The following is a 20,760-nucleotide window of genomic DNA, read 5'->3' as shown; positions in this document are numbered from 1 at the left end:
GGGAGCTTCAATACAAAGCTGTTGGACCTCCAACTTTAAGCCATCACAGTAGATTCCAAGGTGCTGATATCTATACTTTGTGTTTGACATCTGGAAAAAATTTTAAATTAATAAAAAAAGAAAATTGAAAAGATTTCAGTGTCTGAATTGATCTTTGTGACAAGGACACCCCCTGAATGCAAAGCTGTAGAGCAGGGATGTCAGTGTTTCTGTTAATGTAATGAGATCTTTTAATCTCAAAGAGCAGCAACTTAAGCAGTATGTGGGGTTTGTTTGTTTTTTAACGTGATAATGAAATGCTGCATATTAAATGACATTTCTCAGGATGACTCTTTGGGCTTAAATTGTTAGAAGTTAATGTGTAAAGTTATGTCCTCTTTCATATTTTCCACAGCCATTCAGTGGACTGGAGTGGAGCATATTTCACAGTTTGAGTGTGAGAGGATTCCCCAACAGAGAAACAGTGAAACTAGCAGAGCCAGAGCTCAGCAAAGGCCAGAAATATTAAAGATCCTACTTTGTGCATCCTCAAAACACACTGGCACTCCATCTTCTTGTGAGCCCTTGAGGGTCGGCCTCTGTTTCCTCCCAAAGTTGTGGGGGCCTGCTGCATCCTCCACATAATATCTGTGTGGCAACACTTGATGTCTACCAAGAAGAAGGAGAGGAGGCGGCACAAGCAGGACAAGCCGAAACAGTTGAAGGCACAGGTGCAGACGGGGAGCTTTCAGGAACCTGTGTCTGAGCCAGGCTTGCTGCACAAGTGTCTCCTGAACAGCTACCTGCATGATGTAGTAACGCACAGTGATCACACTACTCAGACAATGAGCAGTGTAGTTAATTACCTCCTCCAGAGAGTAGTGGGAAAGTAGTGGGTCTAAATGGATTTGGTTGTAGTCATAGAGATTAAAAATGTTTGCAGACCTACAGTTGCTGTGGATGTCTCCTGTACTCATGGAGCTGATACAAAAATAATGCAAATAAACAAGTGCACAATTTAAACTTAGTCCGACATCATTTCAGCATCTGCAACTAGTACAATTTCAAAGTATGAAGGTAAAACCTTTTGGTGGGAAGGTTTGGGGCAATTTTATGTGTTAAAAAATAATTAAAAATCTGCTTTTTTTTTTTTTTTGCTTTTTCACTTTCACCATCTTTCACTAGTGAAAGATGTCACAGCAGAGGTCAGAGGTGATGTGCGAGTGGGTGCACTTTCACTCACCTGCAGCCGTGCATTCGTTAGCATGAATTCTTGTTGCTTTTTTAAATTGTCATCCATGGATTTGGACAGCAGGACACCCATGGCTGCGTTGGCGTTTCTGTGAATTAAACACGCAGTCATTCAAACGTGCTGCTCTGCTCTCATCACAACAGCAAACAAAATTCCAGAGTCGGGCTTAGAAAAGCCACCTGCTTCAAACTGGATTTGTTTCAGCATGTAGTGACCTCTTCAGTCCTTCAGTGTCTCTTCACTTCAGCTTTAGCTTTAAGCCTCAACTCATTTTAAGCTTTCCCGTTAAGTTAGCGAATAACAACACGACTACTGTCTACACAGAGGAAGTATTTGCAGCCCACCAAAAGGTTTTACCAGAGAAAAAGAGGGGAAAGTGTTTTTTTTTTTTAACTTTTACACCAATTCAGGATTTTTAATAATGTCAACTCTAAGAAGCATATTTGTTTACAAAATGGTCACAAATAACAGGAAAAGGCGTTGATTTTTGTCAGATAAGACGATGAATTCGCCTCCTTCAAAAATACTGTAAATGCTTCAGCTAGAACCACAGTTACTGCCAAATGCAATAAATACTGAAGCACTTCCACAGGTAAGTGCTTACGAGCTTTATCTTATGATTGCCTATCAGGTATGCTTTTTGACTTGTGCTATGTTTAAAGTGATAAATGTTACAAGGTCAACAGTAATAAAATAGCTGGCTCCTTTTTTTTGAATGAAGGTGATACATGCGTGCAGCTTCATGCATACAGAATGGATGAGGTGCTGCAACTGAGACCCGCCGTTTGTCTTTTCTGGTCGGCGAGTGGAGAATCACACAGGCTGGTCTGCAAAGAGAGCTTTAGGATGCTTCCTCCCACTGTCCACTGCATCGTCCATCCACAGGGTTTGCAGGGCTGGCTCAACCCATGGCTGCCACACCACTAAGATGTTTTCAGAAATATGCAAGCATGCAACAATCATGTTTTACAGTCCTGTGGTCTCAGCCTCAGATGCTTATTAAAATCACACAAAGCTCATGTAGAAACAAACAAACGAACAAAATATGTTCTCCTTAATTTCTGTCAACCACACGTTTCCAGCTATCATGGTTGCTAGGCAACCTGGGCAGCGCGACGGAGGCTAGACCGTCCCATTTCACAAGCCTCGCACTTCCGGCCTTAGCGGTCTTTGAGTACGCGGCCCTTGAGGACCATTGAAGCTGCGTACTTTAAGGCTGCAGACCCTGAATTGGGATACAGCCATAAAAACCATGAAAAAATATTGCCGTAATATGAAGCGATAGACTTTTTCATATCGTCATCCATATGTGTCGTTATATCGAACAGCCCTATTTTGAACTCTCCTCGTCCTTTGAGTGCGCGCTTTGTTATATAGCAAGGTATTTAAAATGAATAAATAAATATCCCGTTCATTTCAATACGCATGATCTGAGCATGCGCGGAATGACACGGAGCTATTCTTTGATCTTCTCAAAGGGGAGACTGTGACGTGACGGTCGACCGCACGTCACAGTCTCCCGTGACGGTTGACGTCACCATCTCTGCCACATGAGTCTATAAATAGAGGTGCTTCAACACAGTTTACCTTTAGGACGGTCGCACGTAGAAAACAGTTTTCATTAATCTTGCGCGTGTAGTTAGCAAATATAAACAAATCACGTCTTTCAATCGTACAATACTGCAAGAATCAAGGAAAGCAATAGAGAACTCGTCATCTGTAAACATGTCAAACTCCGCTTGGGGCGCGATTTGCACTGTGGGCACTTATGCTCACAAAATTATGAGAAAAACGTTGGGATTTGATGACCAACGTTCACCCACTGCTGACCAAACTGTATGCGAGGCACCTGAAGTTCGCTGTGGTAACCAAATTTTACACGCGGAACATGAGGTACCATTGCCAGATCAGCATATACCTGAACCCCGCTTCAGCAGCTGCAGAGGACAGCATAATCAGAATAGCGGTTTAAACCAAGTGTGTGAAATTCTTCACCCTGAACATATACAGCAGCAGCCTTCTGTGATTCAAAGACATCAGCTATGGGAAAATTCAAATCGAGATGCATCAGACCCTGCTGAATCCACGATCCCAGACCTAAGACCTAGTCCCTTGGAAGGGAGAGAAGAACATAATGGGATTCTTCATAGAGGGGTTTCTATCATCAGGAAAGGAACTGGATTTTTAGGACAATCCATTACCACAGTGTCCAACATGTGCAAGTCAGCAATTGTGGCTATTCGTCCCATGTTCTGGAAAATGGTCGAAGAGGTCAGAAATTATGTGGCACACCTGATGTCACGTGCTGTAGGATGTATTTGCGTTTGCCTTTACATTTTATTGTTCTTGGTCAACAAAATTGGAGCTATATTAATTTATTTACTTTCATTTTTAGCACAATACCTTTAATTTTCCTCTATGGAAATGGAAAAGGTGAAGACAACCTAATGTCAGTGCCAACTTTATTTGGCTCTAACTGGACTATGACGATTTTAATAGGGAAATAACTAATAATTGGGGTATAATGGGGTTAATTAGGCTCTTACCATCTCAGTCATGCAAACAACAGTTGAGAACCCAGCCAGTCACGGCAGAAGGCTGCTCCTTCCTGAGCCTGGTTCTGCTGGAGGTTTCTTCCCAACGGGGAGTTTTTCCTCCCCACAGTTGCCAAGTGCTTGCTCATAGGGGATCATCAGATTGCTGGCCTGTCTCTAATACTGTAGGGACTACCTTACAGTATTAGAGACAGGCAGCTGTTGTTTGCATTCAAAGCCACATAAATAAATTTGAATTCTCAATGAAATGAATGGATTTGATTTGATTCCTTTACCTTCACAGAATCCTTTTACTTCAGTTTTGTCTTCTGCTTCTTGGTAGCAATAATTAAGCTTCTTGCCCCATTCATCCTTATGCTCTTCTGTTTTTTCCTAACTGGCATGTCTGACCCGTGGGAGTGCAGACACCACACAGAGAAAGCCTCAGACTTTAAAGCCGGAAACATTTTCAGTGACGTCACAGAACAACGCACCTGCAGTCCACACAGTAGGTGACGTATCATTTAGTTAATCTTATGATTGCCGATCAGGTATGCTTTTAGACTTGTGCTATGTTTGAAATGATAAATGTTACAAGGTCAACAGTAGTAACATTGCTAGCTCCAGTTTTTTTTAAATGAAAGTGACAGATGTTAATGTGTGAAAAGCTTTAACCTTCCCATTGTGATGAATTGACCTGATTTCAAGTTTTAAAATGTAAAAAGAAAATTGTTAAAAGGACCTTTCTTATACAAAATTTCTGCTTGGATTAAAAAGTGTAACCAGCATATAAAATGAAAATGGTTTGACCTGGCAGCCAAAGTGGAGACTGAAAGGGTCTAAAACTACATCTGTCTTTGCAACTGTGAGACATATTTCCCCAACACACACACACACACACACACACACACACACACACACACTCCGTATTCTATTGACCTGACGTGTAAAGTGCAAGAACGCAGGTGTTGTGAACTGTCCTGTTCCTGTGGGCAGTAATGGAGTTGATAATAAGATATCAGCAAAGTTTACTGGAAGTTTTTGGGTTCTGACACTTCTGGATGGCTAAACAAACTGACTCAGGGATATCCTTGCTGTACCACAGAAACAACACAACAGGAGGGTTAAAAACTGAGACCACAGTGAAATTAAGCATTCTTTGGTCAACACTGCCACCTACTGGACTCTACATTAAGGCCTAAGATTTTCAACTTTGGTTTAAATCATCTAGCCACGCAATGTGGGGAAAAGTTCACTCCAAACACAGTGAGGTTCATTCAAAGGAACTTTTATGTAGATGATGGACTTGTAAGTGTTATATCAGAAGCTGAAGCAATAAAACTAGTGAAAGAGGCAAGAGAATTGTGTAGCAAGGGTAAACTAAGATTAGACAAAGTTCATACCAAACTGTGAAAATCTGATAAAGTCACTGTCGGGAGAAGAGAGTGCTGAAAGTATTAAGGACTTAGATCTATTGATGGAAAGACCACTTGGTGTTCAGTGGTGCATTTCTTCTGATGAGTTTTAGTTCAGAGTAACTGTAAAAGAGCGCCCAATGACAAGAAGAGGAATTCTGTGCACAATAGCATCAGTGTACGACCCACTGGGATTTGTGGCACCCTTCATCCTAAGAGGAAAACAAATCCTGCAACAGTTATGCCAAGAGAAAGTAGAATGGAACGAGCCACTCTCAGATCAACACTGTCACTGTGGGAATCCTAGATCTTCAAAACTTGTCAAAGGTGAAAGTTCAAAGACGTGTCTTACCTGCAAACACAGGCAGTGTGAACTACACCATTTTTCAGACGCTGGTGTGACAGGCTACGGAAAATGTAGTTATTTAAGAACAGAACAGAACAAAGAAATCAAGGACTTGACTCGAGGGAAGGACATTCAACTGAAGGATAAGACACACAAGCTCTACAGCCTAAGTCCATTTGTTGATGAGCAGGGAGTACTTAGGGTGGGAGGACAAGAGCAACTCTACACCCATATATCAAACATCCTGCCATTATCCCCAAATCAAGTCATGTTGTGTTTACTTATTAAACAGTACCACGAAAAGGTGCAGCATCAAGGAAGAGGAATAACTGTCACTGAGCTGCGCTCCAATAGAGTATGCATTACAGGATGCAGCGATTCAGTTGCTTCTCACATCTACAAGTGCACAACCTGCACAAAGTACAGGAGACATAGTCAAGATCATGGGAGGTCAGATTTACCAGAGGATAGAATGGAAACAACACCCCCATTCTCCTACTGTGGCATTGACTGTTTTGGACCTTTTTATGTAAAAGAGGGTAGAAAAGAACTTAAAAGGTATGGTCTTCTTTGTACATGTATGTGTTCTAGAGCAATACATAATGAAATGTTGGATGACCTTACAACTGATCATTTTATGAATGCATCATGTTGTTTTATTTCTATTTGTGGACATGTAATCAGGTGTGACCAAGGTACTAAATTATTTTGGTGCTAAGGGAGAGCTTTTGAGGGCAGCATGGTGGCACGGTGGTTAGCACTGTTGCCTCACAGCAAGAAGGTCCTGAGTTCAATTCCAACCGTGTTTGCATGGGTTATCTCCGGGTACTCCGGCTTCCTCCCACTGTCCAAAGACATGCAGTTTGTAGGGATAGGTTAATTGAAAAATCTAAATTTCCCGTAGGTGCGAATGGTTGTCCATCCCTGTGTGTTAGACTGGCGACCTGTCCAGGGTGTACCCCACCTCTCGCCCTATGACAGCTGGGATAGGCTCCAGCGCCCCCCGCGACCCTGAAAAAAAAGGAGAAATGGATGGAGAGCTTTTAAATGCACTGAATGATTTTGACAAAGAACAGTTGAAACAATGCAGATGTAAGTTTGTTCTGAGCACCCCTCTTCAAGCCACATGAGAGGTTTTTGGGGAAGGCAAATTAGGACTATTAGATGCGTTTTAACGACTATTCTAGATCACACTTCTAAGAGACTTGACACTTCCTCACTCAGAACGTGTCTTTATGAAGTTATGGTTATTGTGAATAGCACCTAGTAGTAGTAGAGAACCTAAATGACCCAAATTTAGAGCCTCGTACACCAAATCATATTCTCATGATGAAGGCCAGCATTATTCTACCCGCTCCTGGCAAATTTGTGAGCAGGGACCTGTACTTGAGAAGGAGATGGCGCCAAGTTTAGTTTTTAGCCAATTAATTCTGGACAAGGTGGAAGAAGGAATATCTTCTCACTCTTCAACAGAGACAGATCTGGCAAAAAGATAAAAGGAGTGCAAAGGTGAAAGATATTGTTATTCTTCAAGAAGACAATTCTCCAAGGAAAAAGTGGAAACTGGCAAGAGTAACAGAGGTATATCCAAGCGTAGATGGAAGTATTAGAATGGTTAAGCTTTTTCTCTGTGATTCAATTTTGGATAGGGATGGGAAAAGGACTGTCAAACCAGCGTATCTTGATAGGCCAGTACACAAAACTGTGCTATTGCTAGAAGCAGAATAAATGCTAAAATGTAAGCATGTTCCTACTATAATGTGTTTAGGCAGAAATCACAATAGGTTTGTCATTTGGTGGGAGTTTTACTGCCATACTTTTAGTTAACATATTTTGTTTTGCACTATGCATATTTTATATGTCATTAGGACATTTATTGTGGAAATTCTCATGTAGGAACTATTGTACTGCATGTTGGTTCCACTGGTGCACCTGAGGAAGATGCATGCCCATGCTGAGGTATGACCATGGCAAGCTGAAGCTGGAGAGACAAATTTAAGTCAGAAGAAGTTCAAATGTTCTTAAAAATATCTGTAAGGTGTTTATTTCTGCCTCAAAGCATGGGCCAGTATGTTTTGCATATTATATCGATGACTTTATGTCTCTGTTTCACCCGTCTTTCTATTTCATTGAATTTACATTGTGTTTTAGTTCAACGGTTGTGAGTTTGTGATCAAGTTGATGCTGTAACAATATCAACCCCGAGACCTTACAACTCACTTTAAAGCCAACTTCATGCCATCAATAAAAATAACTCTTTGACTTAAAGAAGAGGTGGAAGTGATAAATATGTTTTCCAATAAATCTGATGGCCTACTAATAAAAGCACTCTGTGTAATTTAGACTAAATTAAGTGAAATATATGTCTACTATCAGACTAGAAGACGGAAAACACATCATAAGATGTTTACTTGAATTCTCAGCAACTTTGGTCCTCAGCCAATAAAAAAAATATGAAACTTTTACTGTGACGTCATAGAAAAACTCACCAAGGTCAAATCTTATTATGTTTACACGCAAACACATATCATCATTCTCGGGTTGAGCAACGCTACGGCTTCACTACATCTGTTTGTTCTGTACAAAAAGACGTGCAGGTCACTTAAAAATATCTCACCCTGTGTTTCTCTGCCTGTGGTAGAGGTGGAACCAGATCAAGTGGAGCTGATTCTTGAACAGCCTCAAGTCAGAGCTGGATTGACCTTCTGTCACCAGGTACTGATGAGCCCGCTGTGGAGAAACATCACTGATGATGTTCATGAATCCCCAGCTGACTCTGGTAACCTTAATACAGCACAGAAAAAATGTCACAATATTCATTTATGTTGTGATTATTGTGATAATAACAGAAACAGATGCATCTATGTCATCATCTTTGAGCTTTTACACTTAACATAATTATAAAAACATGAGTATAAAAGGTGTTAAAACTCTGATGCCATCTTGGAATACTGCACTTTGTTCATGTCATTACAACATTTCTCTCTTTCTAATCATATATCTAGATGTTATGTCAACACACATTTAATCTACATTATAAGAGTGCCTTTGTGATAAATGTGTCTTTCATTCTTGAATTAACTGGTTAAATATTTAATCTAACTAAACCCTAAAGATGGAGTCAGAAGACAACAGTCACCTGAAGGGGCTGAAAATTGTAAAGACCCTACAGAACAATCAGTAAATGTGAGTAAATCTGTGATTCTGCGAGTAACACACTGGGTTCAGTTTGGAGGTTGAACTCTCACTCACCAGGATTGACAGCTGTCTGTGCCACAGTTAAACTCATGCAGTGCTAATTTAAAAACTCTCAAATATTTTGGACAATTTATATTTTTCTATCACAAAAAATACACGTCTTCATTGAAGTAAACACACAGAGCAATTAATATATATTTTTAAATATAATTTTTCTTTATTTTAATTATCAAATTACAAATAAAAAAAACAACCCACCTAACGAGCCCTGGTCAACCCCTCACTTGAATTTTTGATTTTCAGTTTAAGGCAATTAAATTCAATCCAAAGATTCAACCCCAACAATCAAGTGATTCCCTATGAGCAACGGTGGACAGGAAAAACTCCCTTTTAACAGGAAGAAACCTGTGACAGAACCAGGCTCAGTGTGGGGCAGTCTTCTGTCATGACTGGTTGGGAGGTGAGGGCAAAATAAAACTGAACATAAATGAGAGCACAGTATAGTTATTATGTTATAATTAGCCAATCAAGGTGGGCAGGTAATAAATAGCGCCCGTTATGGCAAGACCTAGACCTAGACCTAGACCTACGTTACTTGCGAAGTTGGCAAAAGCACTCTGTGGTGCTTTCTCACGCCTCACATTCTCAGTCTCTTTCTTTCGTACACTCAACTCCCTTTCAATGTTGTCCATCCTTGCATTAATCATTCTATTTTGCTCTATGAGAGCCTCTAAACGCTGAGCTATTCTCTCCATTGACTAACTTTGTAACTGCTGCAGGGACAAGTGTCAAAAGAAAAAAAATGTTCCCTGAATTATTTAAATGTAAAGGTATTACCTTTGTCAAAGACTCCTGCTTTGCAAAAACAAGTCGCTGTTACCGAAGACGCACCAAGGTAAACTGTGTTAAAGCACCTCTATTTATAGACTCATGTGGCAGAGATGGTGACGTCAACCGTCACGGGAGACTGTGACGTGCGGTCGACCGTCACGTCACAGTCTCCCCTTTGAGAAGATCAAAGAATAGCTCCGTGTCATTCCGCGCATGCTCAGATCATGCGTATTGAAATGAACGGGATATTTATTTATTCATTTTAAATACCTTGCTATATAACAAAGCGCGCACTCAAAGGACGAGGAGAGTTCAAAATAGGGCTGTTCGATATAACGACACATATGGATGACGATATGAAAAAGTCTATCGCTTCATATTACGGCAATATTTTTTCATGGTTTTTATGGCTGTATCCCAATTCAGGGTCTGCAGCCTTAAAGTACGCAGCTTCAATGGTCCTCAAGGGCCGTGTACTCAAAGACCGCTAAGGCCGGAAGTGCGAGGCTTGTGAAATGGGACGGTCTAGCCTCCGTCGCGCTGCCCAGGTTGCCTAGCAACCATGATAGCTGGAAACGTGTGGTTGACAGAAATTAAGGAGAACATATTTTGTTCGTTTGTTTGTTTCTACATGAGCTTTGTGTGATTTAATAAGCATCTGAGGCTGAGACCACAGGACTGTAAAACATGATTGTTGCATGCTTGCATATTTCTGAAAACATCTTAGTGGTGTGGCAGCCATGGGTTGAGCCAGCCCTGCAAACCCTGTGGATGGACGATGCAGTGGACAGTGGGAGGAAGCATCCTAAAGCTCTCTTTGCAGACCAGCCTGTGTGATTCTCCACTCGCCGACCAGAAAAGACAAACGGCGGGTCTCAGTTGCAGCACCTCATCCATTCTGTATGCATGAAGCTGCACGCATGTATCACCTTCATTCAAAAAAAAGGAGCCAGCTATTTTATTACTGTTGACCTTGTAACATTTATCACTTTAAACATAGCACAAGTCAAAAAGCATACCTGATAGGCAATCATAAGATAAAGCTCGTAAGCACTTACCTGTGGAAGTGCTTCAGTATTTATTGCATTTGGCAGTAACTGTGGTTCTAGCTGAAGCATTTACAGTATTTTTGAAGGAGATGAATTCATCGTCTTATCTGACAAAAATCAACGCCTTTTCCTGTTATTTGTGACCATTTTGTAAACAAATATGCTTCTTAGAGTTGACATTATTAAAAATCCTGAATTGGTGTAAAAGTTAAAAAAAAAAAAAAAACACTTTCCCCTCTTTTTCTCTGGTAAAACCTTTTGGTGGGCTGCAAATACTTCCTCTGTGTAGACAGTAGTCGTGTTGTTATTCGCTAACTTAACGGGAAAGCTTAAAATGAGTTGAGGCTTAAAGCTAAAGCTGAAGTGAAGAGACACTGAAGGACTGAAGAGGTCACTACATGCTGAAACAAATCCAGTTTGAAGCAGGTGGCTTTTCTAAGCCCGACTCTGGAATTTTGTTTGCTGTTGTGATGAGAGCAGAGCAGCACGTTTGAATGACTGCGTGTTTAATTCACAGAAACGCCAACGCAGCCATGGGTGTCCTGCTGTCCAAATCCATGGATGACAATTTAAAAAAGCAACAAGAATTCATGCTAACGAATGCACGGCTGCAGGTGAGTGAAAGTGCACCCACTCGCACATCACCTCTGACCTCTGCTGTGACATCTTTCACTAGTGAAAGATGGTGAAAGTGAAAAAGCAAAAAAAAAAAAAAGCAGATTTTTAATTATTTTTTAACACATAAAATTGCCCCAAACCTTCCCACCAAAAGGTTTTACCTTCATACTTTGAAATTGTACTAGTTGCAGATGCTGAAATGATGTCGGACTAAGTTTAAATTGTGCACTTGTTTATTTGCATTATTTTTGTATCAGCTCCATGAGTACAGGAGACATCCACAGCAACTGTAGGTCTGCAAACATTTTTAATCTCTATGACTACAACCAAATCCATTTAGACCCACTACTTTCCCACTACTCTCTGGAGGAGGTAATTAACTACACTGCTCATTGTCTGAGTAGTGTGATCACTGTGCGTTACTTCCTTTGTCCCACACACTGACACAAACCCCTGTCCTAATGACGACACGCATACCATCTTTCTTTTAGTGTTTAAGTATTACTACACACCAAAGTCAAAAACCAGCCCAAAGTGATTTCACAGCAGGTACCACTGTGATTCTACTTAAAGAGGAAACTTGCACAGGTAGAAAAAAAGTTTGTTACCCTGGTGAAGATCATGCTATGGCTTCTGGACTGGGGTGAGCATACACTCAGCTTTAACCTCACTCTTCCTCAATTTTTAGTCACAAAAAGAAATTCTTCTGTGGAAATACACCACTGGGCTCAGATGTTCATATTGCTGTCTTAAGCAGGAGGAACTTTCTTTGGAAAGATGGAGTCAAAGAGGGTCAAAGCTTTCTGAAATCTTTCCAAATTACTGTAACTGTAAGATGCTTTTTTAAATGCCTATTTTCAATCCCCTGGCAATATTTCAATAGAATTGAAATCTTAGCATTGGTTAGGCGCCTCAGGTCCTTGAGTCCTTTCTTTGTGGATTTACTAGTGCATTTAGGAACATTACTCCATATCCAATTTTGGACAAATCATTTTTAAAAGCATGAGAGCATACAGAGTGCCCAAAAGTCAAAGTTTGCAAACATGCAAAAAAAAAAAAAAACCTTAATCCACAAAAAAACCCTAACATGAAATATTTTGTATTCATCAGGAATACCTGCTGCACATATTTTCCGCATGTATTTGCTCTGCTTTTCTTTCTCACATGTTACATCTGTTTCTTTTCCTTCTTCCAATGTGTAGATCATGATGATTTGTGTGCATCTGTTTTCAAGTTAGTGTCCCGCTTTGTGTTCATACTTGCACCCTTCACAAATGTCACCCTCAGACTGCGTTGGTTCATTTCTGCTTTTTCCAGTCCTGTCCCAGAGTCACAGTCTGCTGCTTGTCTGAGCTTGCCAAAACCAAATCTTTTCCTTTTGATATTCCCACCAGCAGATATGTTTGTCTAGTTTTGAATTGCACATCTACACTAATAGGGCTAATTTATCACTTATGGGTTCGTAGCTATCCCATACAAACAGCCTGTAGAAACAGAAAATGGTAAAGAATGTTATACAAAGACCCTGAAGTCTTTAATGTAGATGACACATTATCATTATTATTGTTGTTATAAGTGTTCATTATTATAAACACTCATGAGTCATTTGGCATCAGCACAAAAATGAGAGGGAGATGGGCAGAATATTGAAGGAGCAGAGGCAGTGAAAGTGGATGAGTTTAAATAGCATCCAACCATCCAAAGTAACAGTGGGTGGAGACGAGTGTCAGCGGTAATTTGTGATGGATAGTTGCAGACTGAAAGGAAAGGTTTTTAAGATGCTATGATGTGTGGTTTGGAAAACTGGAGGTGACAGAGTTGAAGATGTTAAGATTTTTTTGTTTGGAGTGACCATGAAGGACATGATTAGGAATGAGTACATCAGAGGGCCATTTCAGGTTGAGTGCTTTGGAGACAAACTAACTAATAATGTGAAACTGGTGGCTGAGCAAAGATGTGCAGTGATCTTTACTTATGTTACGTATTTGTGTATATGGGCATATTGAACTGCTTCATTTTTATAAGATGGAGACCCTGCAGCATCTATGTACTTAGATGCTGGAGTGAGTTTCAGGATAGTTTATTCAAATTTAACATCCTCTATCTTCCATTTACTTCCTTTTTTGTGACCCAGATGAAGCCGTCATGAAAGCTGACCTTTCAGCGAACGTGTCACCCCATTTCCCGTTCCTGCAGCTCATACACATGGTGTGGAGGAGCGGGAAATGCTTTCTTTTCATAAATGCATTCTTCACTCATTCACAACATGGGCCGTTAAAGGGGGACACCCTTAAGTGTGCTCAGACTACTCACTAGTTTGTTTCAGCGGATGCTGGCTTTAAAAGAACAAACACTGTCAATTACAGAAGTCATTCCTGTAATTTCCATTGAACCTAAAGAGTGTACAGCCAAGAGTCGATGTCAGGAGTACGAAACACCCAGATTGTGGAGATGAAAAGTTTGTCACTTCCTCCTTCCCTAGAGCGTAGTGTTTGTAGTTGGCATGTTTACAGCAGTGGATTCCAGGGTTTAGTTTCATGACTTAAAAAAAATTCCAAAGAAACTTCTCAAGCATACATAGAAGTTCAGTCTGTGCTCCCAACTAATCACATCTCTGTTCACGTAATGTACACTTCCTACAAGTTTTTAGGGGCTTTTTTTTAAAAAGTACTAAGCCTTTGGTGCTTATGGAGATCTCTTTAAACTGTCTGTACTCTCATAAAACAATTAACTGATGAATCAGAGGATTATTACAGCTCTGATCAACAGTAATTGACTGAAATTGATTATAACTGAAAATGAAATCTTACCAAGCAGGGAAAATTTTATTTCATCATTTCTTCTTAATTTATTTTTGTGTGTCTGTGTGCGCGCGTGCATGTGCCCAGATGGAGCGCCAGATTCTGATGCAGAACCAGATGAGAGAGCGGCAGATGGCGATGCAGATCGCCTGGTCCAGAGAGTTTCTGAAATACTTTGGCAGTTTCTTTGCGGTGGCCACAGTGGGACTAACTGCAGGGTGAGATTCTAACACCTCACAAAGATCTGACACAAACACACACAGACTCATCTCTGTGTTGTGCTTTTATCTTTGCAGTTAAATATTGTCTTCTGTTTATCATCATTTTTCTTTAGAGCTATTAAAAGAAAGAACCCAGGCATGCTGGCTCCCATCATACCTCTCAGTTTCATATTTGCCTACCAGATGGACAGCGCCTATGGAACGCTTATTAATCGTATGAGAGGTAAAGCTACACACTTACAGGCATCATCATCTTAAGGAAACCTGTTTAACATTTAAAAAGAGGGTGCACAGACGGGTAAATAAATCCTTATCAAGCATTATATAGTGATTCTTTGCTTTGGTTTTCGAGGATTATTTTACTTTGAACAGCAGAACACAGACTCACTATATCCAGAAAACACAGGCTCTAATATACAGTTAGGTCCATATATATATTTAAATACGTGAATAGTGTCTGTTTACCAAAACAATTTCCACTTTCCGCTATGATGGGCATCTATATAATGTGTAGACGCCCAGCTTTCATATGAGAAAATCCACATTCAAATCGGATGAAGGTTTTGGAGTTCCGGCCCCTTAACGTGTGCCCCCCGCTTTTTAAAGGGACAAAAAGTAATTGGACATTTGACTGAAAGGCTATTTCATGGGCAGGTGTGGGCACTTCCTTTGTTATGTCATTATCAATTAAGCAGATAGAAGCCCTGGAGTTGATTTGAGGTGTGGCGCTTGCATTAGCACGATTCAAATGAATACATTTTATTTTATTTGTCCAGTTACTTTTGATGTCCTGAAATGATGGGATTGCATTTTAGTTCTCACATTTTTGTGCAATCTTTTTGTTCAACCCACTGAATTAAGGCTGACAGTCGGCAGTTCAACTGGATCTGAGTTAATTATATTTAAAGTTGTTATATTTAAAATTAATTGTGGTAATGAACAGAACCAAAATGCTAAAAAAGAAAAAGTCTCTGTCCAAATGGACCTTACTGTTTACCAAATAATGCATCTAAATGTTTAACAAATATTGTGTTTAGTTATTCATTAATGACATTTTTAAAAAAGATTGCAGTCACTAATTATACCCATTAAATGTGTTTTTCATGATGTCTTTAGGGGAAGCTGAGAATATCATGGAGACTGAAAATGACCGTCTACAGTTACCTCAAGGGACTCCAACCTTTGAGAGCATAGAGAAGGCCCGCCGTGCTAAAAGCAGCCTCAGCGCCTTCTTGGAGAAATAATGTAATTAGTTATTGTCTAACAGCGTGGTTCCAGAGAGGAGCTGCAGCCACTGTACATTTCGTTTTCAACAAACCACAAAGACGGGGAAGTGGCTCACAAAGAAACCTCAGGTTTAGCTGTCCAAAACATACCCACTCCCTAAACGATACACAACTATACTTTATGTAGCATTAAGGTAAAAGCGGCCTCAGCTCCTTCTTGGAGAAATAATGTAATAATTTATAGAACAAACGTCCTCTATCATGGAAAATTTTAAGGCTCTGCTATTTCTCTCTGTCAGGTTGACCTTTATTGAACGAAAGGCTCCTTATTCTGTCTCATTTCAGTCTTTCAGATACACCAATCGGGCATTACATTATGACTACCTAACTAACACTGTGTTGGTCGCCCTTTTGCTGCCAAAGCGGCCCTGACCCATCACATGATATCTGGCACCAAGATGCCAGGTGTGGCCTCCGTGTTGAATAGTCTGAATCAGTGTTACTCACTTTGCTAGTGGTCATAATGTTATGCCTGATTGGTGTATGCCACATGTTGATCCATGAGTTAAGTTTTATTACAGTGTTATAAGAGCATTGTGTGACCACAGCAGATAACTTGTCTCTAAATATTGCACAATTGCAGTTATATCATCAGTGTTTTCTTTAGGTTGTTATTTTCCAGGGTTTGCTTTGATTATGTATGATGGACTTGAAGGGAAATTGATAGTAATATTAATCAGTTTATGTTATCTCTCTGGGGGGTTTTGTTGTATTTAGATGAACAAGAATACCAGCTGCTATAAGCCTGGTTCATGAATGTAATGATGATGATTGAACAAAGTGGTAAGACAATGATTGTTGACTTTGGTCAAAGCTGCAATTAGACCAGTGCAGAGCAGAAATTCTCTTAAACACTCTTCATAACAGCTCATTTTATCTGGCTCTTATGTGTAATACGTCGCCTTTAAAAAGCTCCTGAAACACTGATGACTGTTGCAGGTCACTTGCCTCTCTGTTTAGATGATAGACTGTATGCAAAAGATGGACGTAGCATCCAAACCCTCCACTTTTTCTCCTTTACATTCAGCTCCTGCTGTCCTGGAACAGCAAAGGCTTGCCCTTTCTTTCTCATTTCAGTGGCTACAATCCATCCTTTGTATTCAGTCTGTGGTTCTTTTCTATCCAGGTCATAGACGTGTTACTTTCTAAGAAGCTTTGTTTTGATGAAATGCCCTCTGCCAGGCTGGTAACTTTTGCAGTTGCCGATAACCAACAGCTGAAGTGATCAAAATGTAATGGTGCATTATTGGTAAAGATTCTCAGACATTTGTATTGACAGATAAAATGTATTATTTTCAACACTAAAATTTTAATTGTAGGTGTGAGGGAGCTTCAATACAAAGCTGTTGGACCTCCAACTTTTTTAAGCCATCACAGTAGATTCCAAGGTGCTGATATCTATACTTTGTGTTTGACATCTGGAAAAAAATTTAAATTAATAAAAAAAGAAAATTGAAAAGATTTCAGTGTCTGAATTGATCTTTGTGACAAGGACACCCCCTGAATGCAAAGCTGTAGAGCAGGGATGTCAGTGTTTCTGTTAATGTAATGAGATCTTTTAATCTCAAAGAGCAGCAACTTAAGCAGTATGTGGGGTTTGTTTGTTTTTTAACGTGATAATGAAATGCTGCATATTAAATGACATTTCTCAGGATGACTCTTTGGGCTTAAATTGTTAGAAGTTAATGTGTAAAGTTATGTCCTCTTTCATATTTTCCACAGCCATTCAGTGGACTGGAGTGGAGCATATTTCACAGTTTGAGTGTGAGAGGATTCCCCAACAGAGAAACAGTGAAACTAGCAGAGCCAGAGCTCAGCAAAGGCCAGAAATATTAAAGATCCTACTTTGTGCATCCTCAAAACACACTGGCACTCCATCTTCTTGTGAGCCCTTGAGGGTCGGCCTCTGTTTCCTCCCAAAGTTGTGGGGGCCTGCTGCATCCTCCACATAATATCTGTGTGGCAACACTTGATGTCTACCAAGAAGAAGGAGAGGAGGCGGCACAAGCAGGACAAGCCGAAACAGTTGAAGGCACAGGTGCAGACGGGGAGCTTTCAGGAACCTGTGTCTGAGCCAGGCTTGCTGCACAAGTGTCTCCTGAACAGCTACCTGCATGATGTAGTAACGCACAGTGATCACACTACTCAGACAATGAGCAGTGTAGTTAATTACCTCCTCCAGAGAGTAGTGGGAAAGTAGTGGGTCTAAATGGATTTGGTTGTAGTCATAGAGATTAAAAATGTTTGCAGACCTACAGTTGCTGTGGATGTCTCCTGTACTCATGGAGCTGATACAAAAATAATGCAAATAAACAAGTGCACAATTTAAACTTAGTCCGACATCATTTCAGCATCTGCAACTAGTACAATTTCAAAGTATGAAGGTAAAACCTTTTGGTGGGAAGGTTTGGGGCAATTTTATGTGTTAAAAAATAATTAAAAATCTGCTTTTTTTTTTTTGCTTTTTCACTTTCACCATCTTTCACTAGTGAAAGATGTCACAGCAGAGGTCAGAGGTGATGTGCGAGTGGGTGCACTTTCACTCACCTGCAGCCGTGCATTCGTTAGCATGAATTCTTGTTGCTTTTTTAAATTGTCATCCATGGATTTGGACAGCAGGACACCCATGGCTGCGTTGGCGTTTCTGTGAATTAAACACGCAGTCATTCAAACGTGCTGCTCTGCTCTCATCACAACAGCAAACAAAATTCCAGAGTCGGGCTTAGAAAAGCCACCTGCTTCAAACTGGATTTGTTTCAGCATGTAGTGACCTCTTCAGTCCTTCAGTGTCTCTTCACTTCAGCTTTAGCTTTAAGCCTCAACTCATTTTAAGCTTTCCCGTTAAGTTAGCGAATAACAACACGACTACTGTCTACACAGAGGAAGTATTTGCAGCCCACCAAAAGGTTTTACCAGAGAAAAAGAGGGGAAAGTGGGTTTTTTTTTTAACTTTTACACCAATTCAGGATTTTTAATAATGTCAACTCTAAGAAGCATATTTGTTTACAAAATGGTCACAAATAACAGGAAAAGGCGTTGATTTTTGTCAGATAAGACGATGAATTCGCCTCCTTCAAAAATACTGTAAATGCTTCAGCTAGAACCACAGTTACTGCCAAATGCAATAAATACTGAAGCACTTCCACAGGTAAGTGCTTACGAGCTTTATCTTATGATTGCCTATCAGGTATGCTTTTTGACTTGTGCTATGTTTAAAGTGATAAATGTTACAAGGTCAACAGTAATAAAATAGCTGGCTCCTTTTTTTTGAATGAAGGTGATACATGCGTGCAGATTCATGCATACAGAATGGATGAGGTGCTGCAACTGAGACCCGCCGTTTGTCTTTTCTGGTCGGCGAGTGGAGAATCACACAGGCTGGTCTGCAAAGAGAGCTTTAGGATGCTTCCTCCCACTGTCCACTGCATCGTCCATCCACAGGGTTTGCAGGGCTGGCTCAACCCATGGCTGCCACACCACTAAGATGTTTTCAGAAATATGCAAGCATGCAACAATCATGTTTTACAGTCCTGTGGTCTCAGCCTCAGATGCTTATTAAATCACACAAAGCTCATGTAGAAACAAACAAACGAACAAAATATGTTCTCCTTAATTTCTGTCAACCACACGTTTCCAGCTATCATGGTTGCTAGGCAACCTGGGCAGCGCGACGGAGGCTAGACCGTCCCATTTCACAAGCCTCGCACTTCCGGCCTTAGCGGTCTTTGAGTACACGGCCCTTGAGGACCATTGAAGCTGCGTACTTTAAGGCTGCAGACCCTGAATTGGGATACAGCCATAAAAACCATGAAAAAATATTGCCGTAATATGAAGCGATAGACTTTTTCATATCGTCATCCATATGTGTCGTTATATCGAACAGCCCTATTTTGAACTCTCCTCGTCCTTTGAGTGCGCAGTCGCCTTTGTTATATAGCAAGGTATTTAAAATGAATAAATAAATATCCCGTTCATTTCAATACGCATGATCTGAGCATGCGCGGAATGACACGGAGCTATTCTTTGATCTTCTCAAAGGGGAGACTGTGACGTGACGGTCGACCGCACGTCACAGTCTCCCGTGACGGTTGACGTCACCATCTCTGCCACATGAGTCTATAAATAGAGGTGCTTCAACACAGTTTACCTTTAGGACGGCCGCACGTAGAAAACAGCCTTCATTAATCTTGCGCGTGTAGTTAGCAAATATAAACAAATCACGTCTTTCAATCGTACAATACTGCAAGAATCAAGGAAAGCAATAGAGAACTCGTCATCTGTAAACATGTCAAACTCCGCTTGGGGCGCGATTTGCACTGTGGGCACTTATGCTCACAAAATTATGAGAAAAACGTTGGGATTTGATGACCAACGTTCACCCACTGCTGACCAAACTGTATGCGAGGCACCTGAAGTTCGCTGTGGTAACCAAATTTTACACGCGGAACATGAGGTACCATTGCCAGATCAGCATATACCTGAACCCCGCTTCAGCAGCTGCAGAGGACAGCATAATCAGAATAGCGGTTTAAACCAAGTGTGTGAAATTCTTCACCCTGAACATATACAGCAGCAGCCTTCTGTGATTCAAAGACATCAGCTATGGGAAAATTCAAATCGAGATGCATCAGACCCTGCTGAATCCACGATCCCAGACCTAAGACCTAGTCCCTTGGAAGGGAGAGAAGAACATAATGGGATTCTTCATAGAGGGGTTTCTATCATCAGGAAAGGAACTGGATTTTTAGGACAATCCATTACCACAGTGTCCAACATGTGCAAGTCAGCAATTGTGGCTATTCGTCCCATGTTCTGGAAAATGGTCGAAGAGGTCAGAAATTATGTGGCACACCTGATGTCACGTGCTGTAGGATGTATTTGCGTTTGCCTTTACATTTTATTGTTCTTGGTCAACAAAATTGGAGGTATATTAATTTATTTACTTTCATTTTTAGCACAATACCTTTAATTTTCCTCTATGGAAATGGAAAAGGTGAAGACAACCTAATGTCAGTGCCAACTTTATTTGGCTCTAACTGGACTATGACGATTTTAATAGGGAAATAACTAATAATTGGGGTATAATGGGGTTAATTAGGCTCTTACCATCTCAGTCATGCAAACAACAGTTGAGAACCCAGCCAGTCACGGCAGAAGGCTGCTCCTTCCTGAGCCTGGTTCTGCTGGAGGTTTCTTCCCAACGGGGAGCTTTTCCTCCCCACAGTTGCCA

General features: G+C 40.6%; 1 protein-coding gene across 1 annotated transcript; it reads left to right on the top strand.

The window, feature by feature from the left end:
* Positions 1-11,126: 11,126 nt before the first annotated feature.
* On the top strand, positions 11,127-16,945 carry LOC146628867 (plasminogen receptor (KT)-like). The gene is made up of 4 exons (XM_085358141.1): positions 11,127-11,218; positions 14,111-14,241; positions 14,358-14,467; positions 15,361-16,945. The coding sequence occupies exons 1-4, from the start codon at positions 11,138-11,140 to the stop codon at positions 15,486-15,488; spliced, it is 450 nt and encodes a 149-aa protein (XP_085214267.1). The 5' UTR covers positions 11,127-11,137; the 3' UTR covers positions 15,489-16,945.
* The last annotated feature ends 3,815 nt before the right edge of the window (positions 16,946-20,760 follow it).

Source organism: Diplotaxodon limnothrissa, linkage group LG7, assembly GCF_057381915.1.
Source record: "Diplotaxodon limnothrissa isolate DT_005_m linkage group LG7, D_limnothrissa_male_GT1.1, whole genome shotgun sequence".
In the NCBI taxonomy this organism is placed as follows: Eukaryota; Metazoa; Chordata; class Actinopteri; order Cichliformes; family Cichlidae; genus Diplotaxodon; species Diplotaxodon limnothrissa.
This window is presented reverse-complemented; position numbering and strand designations above follow the sequence as displayed.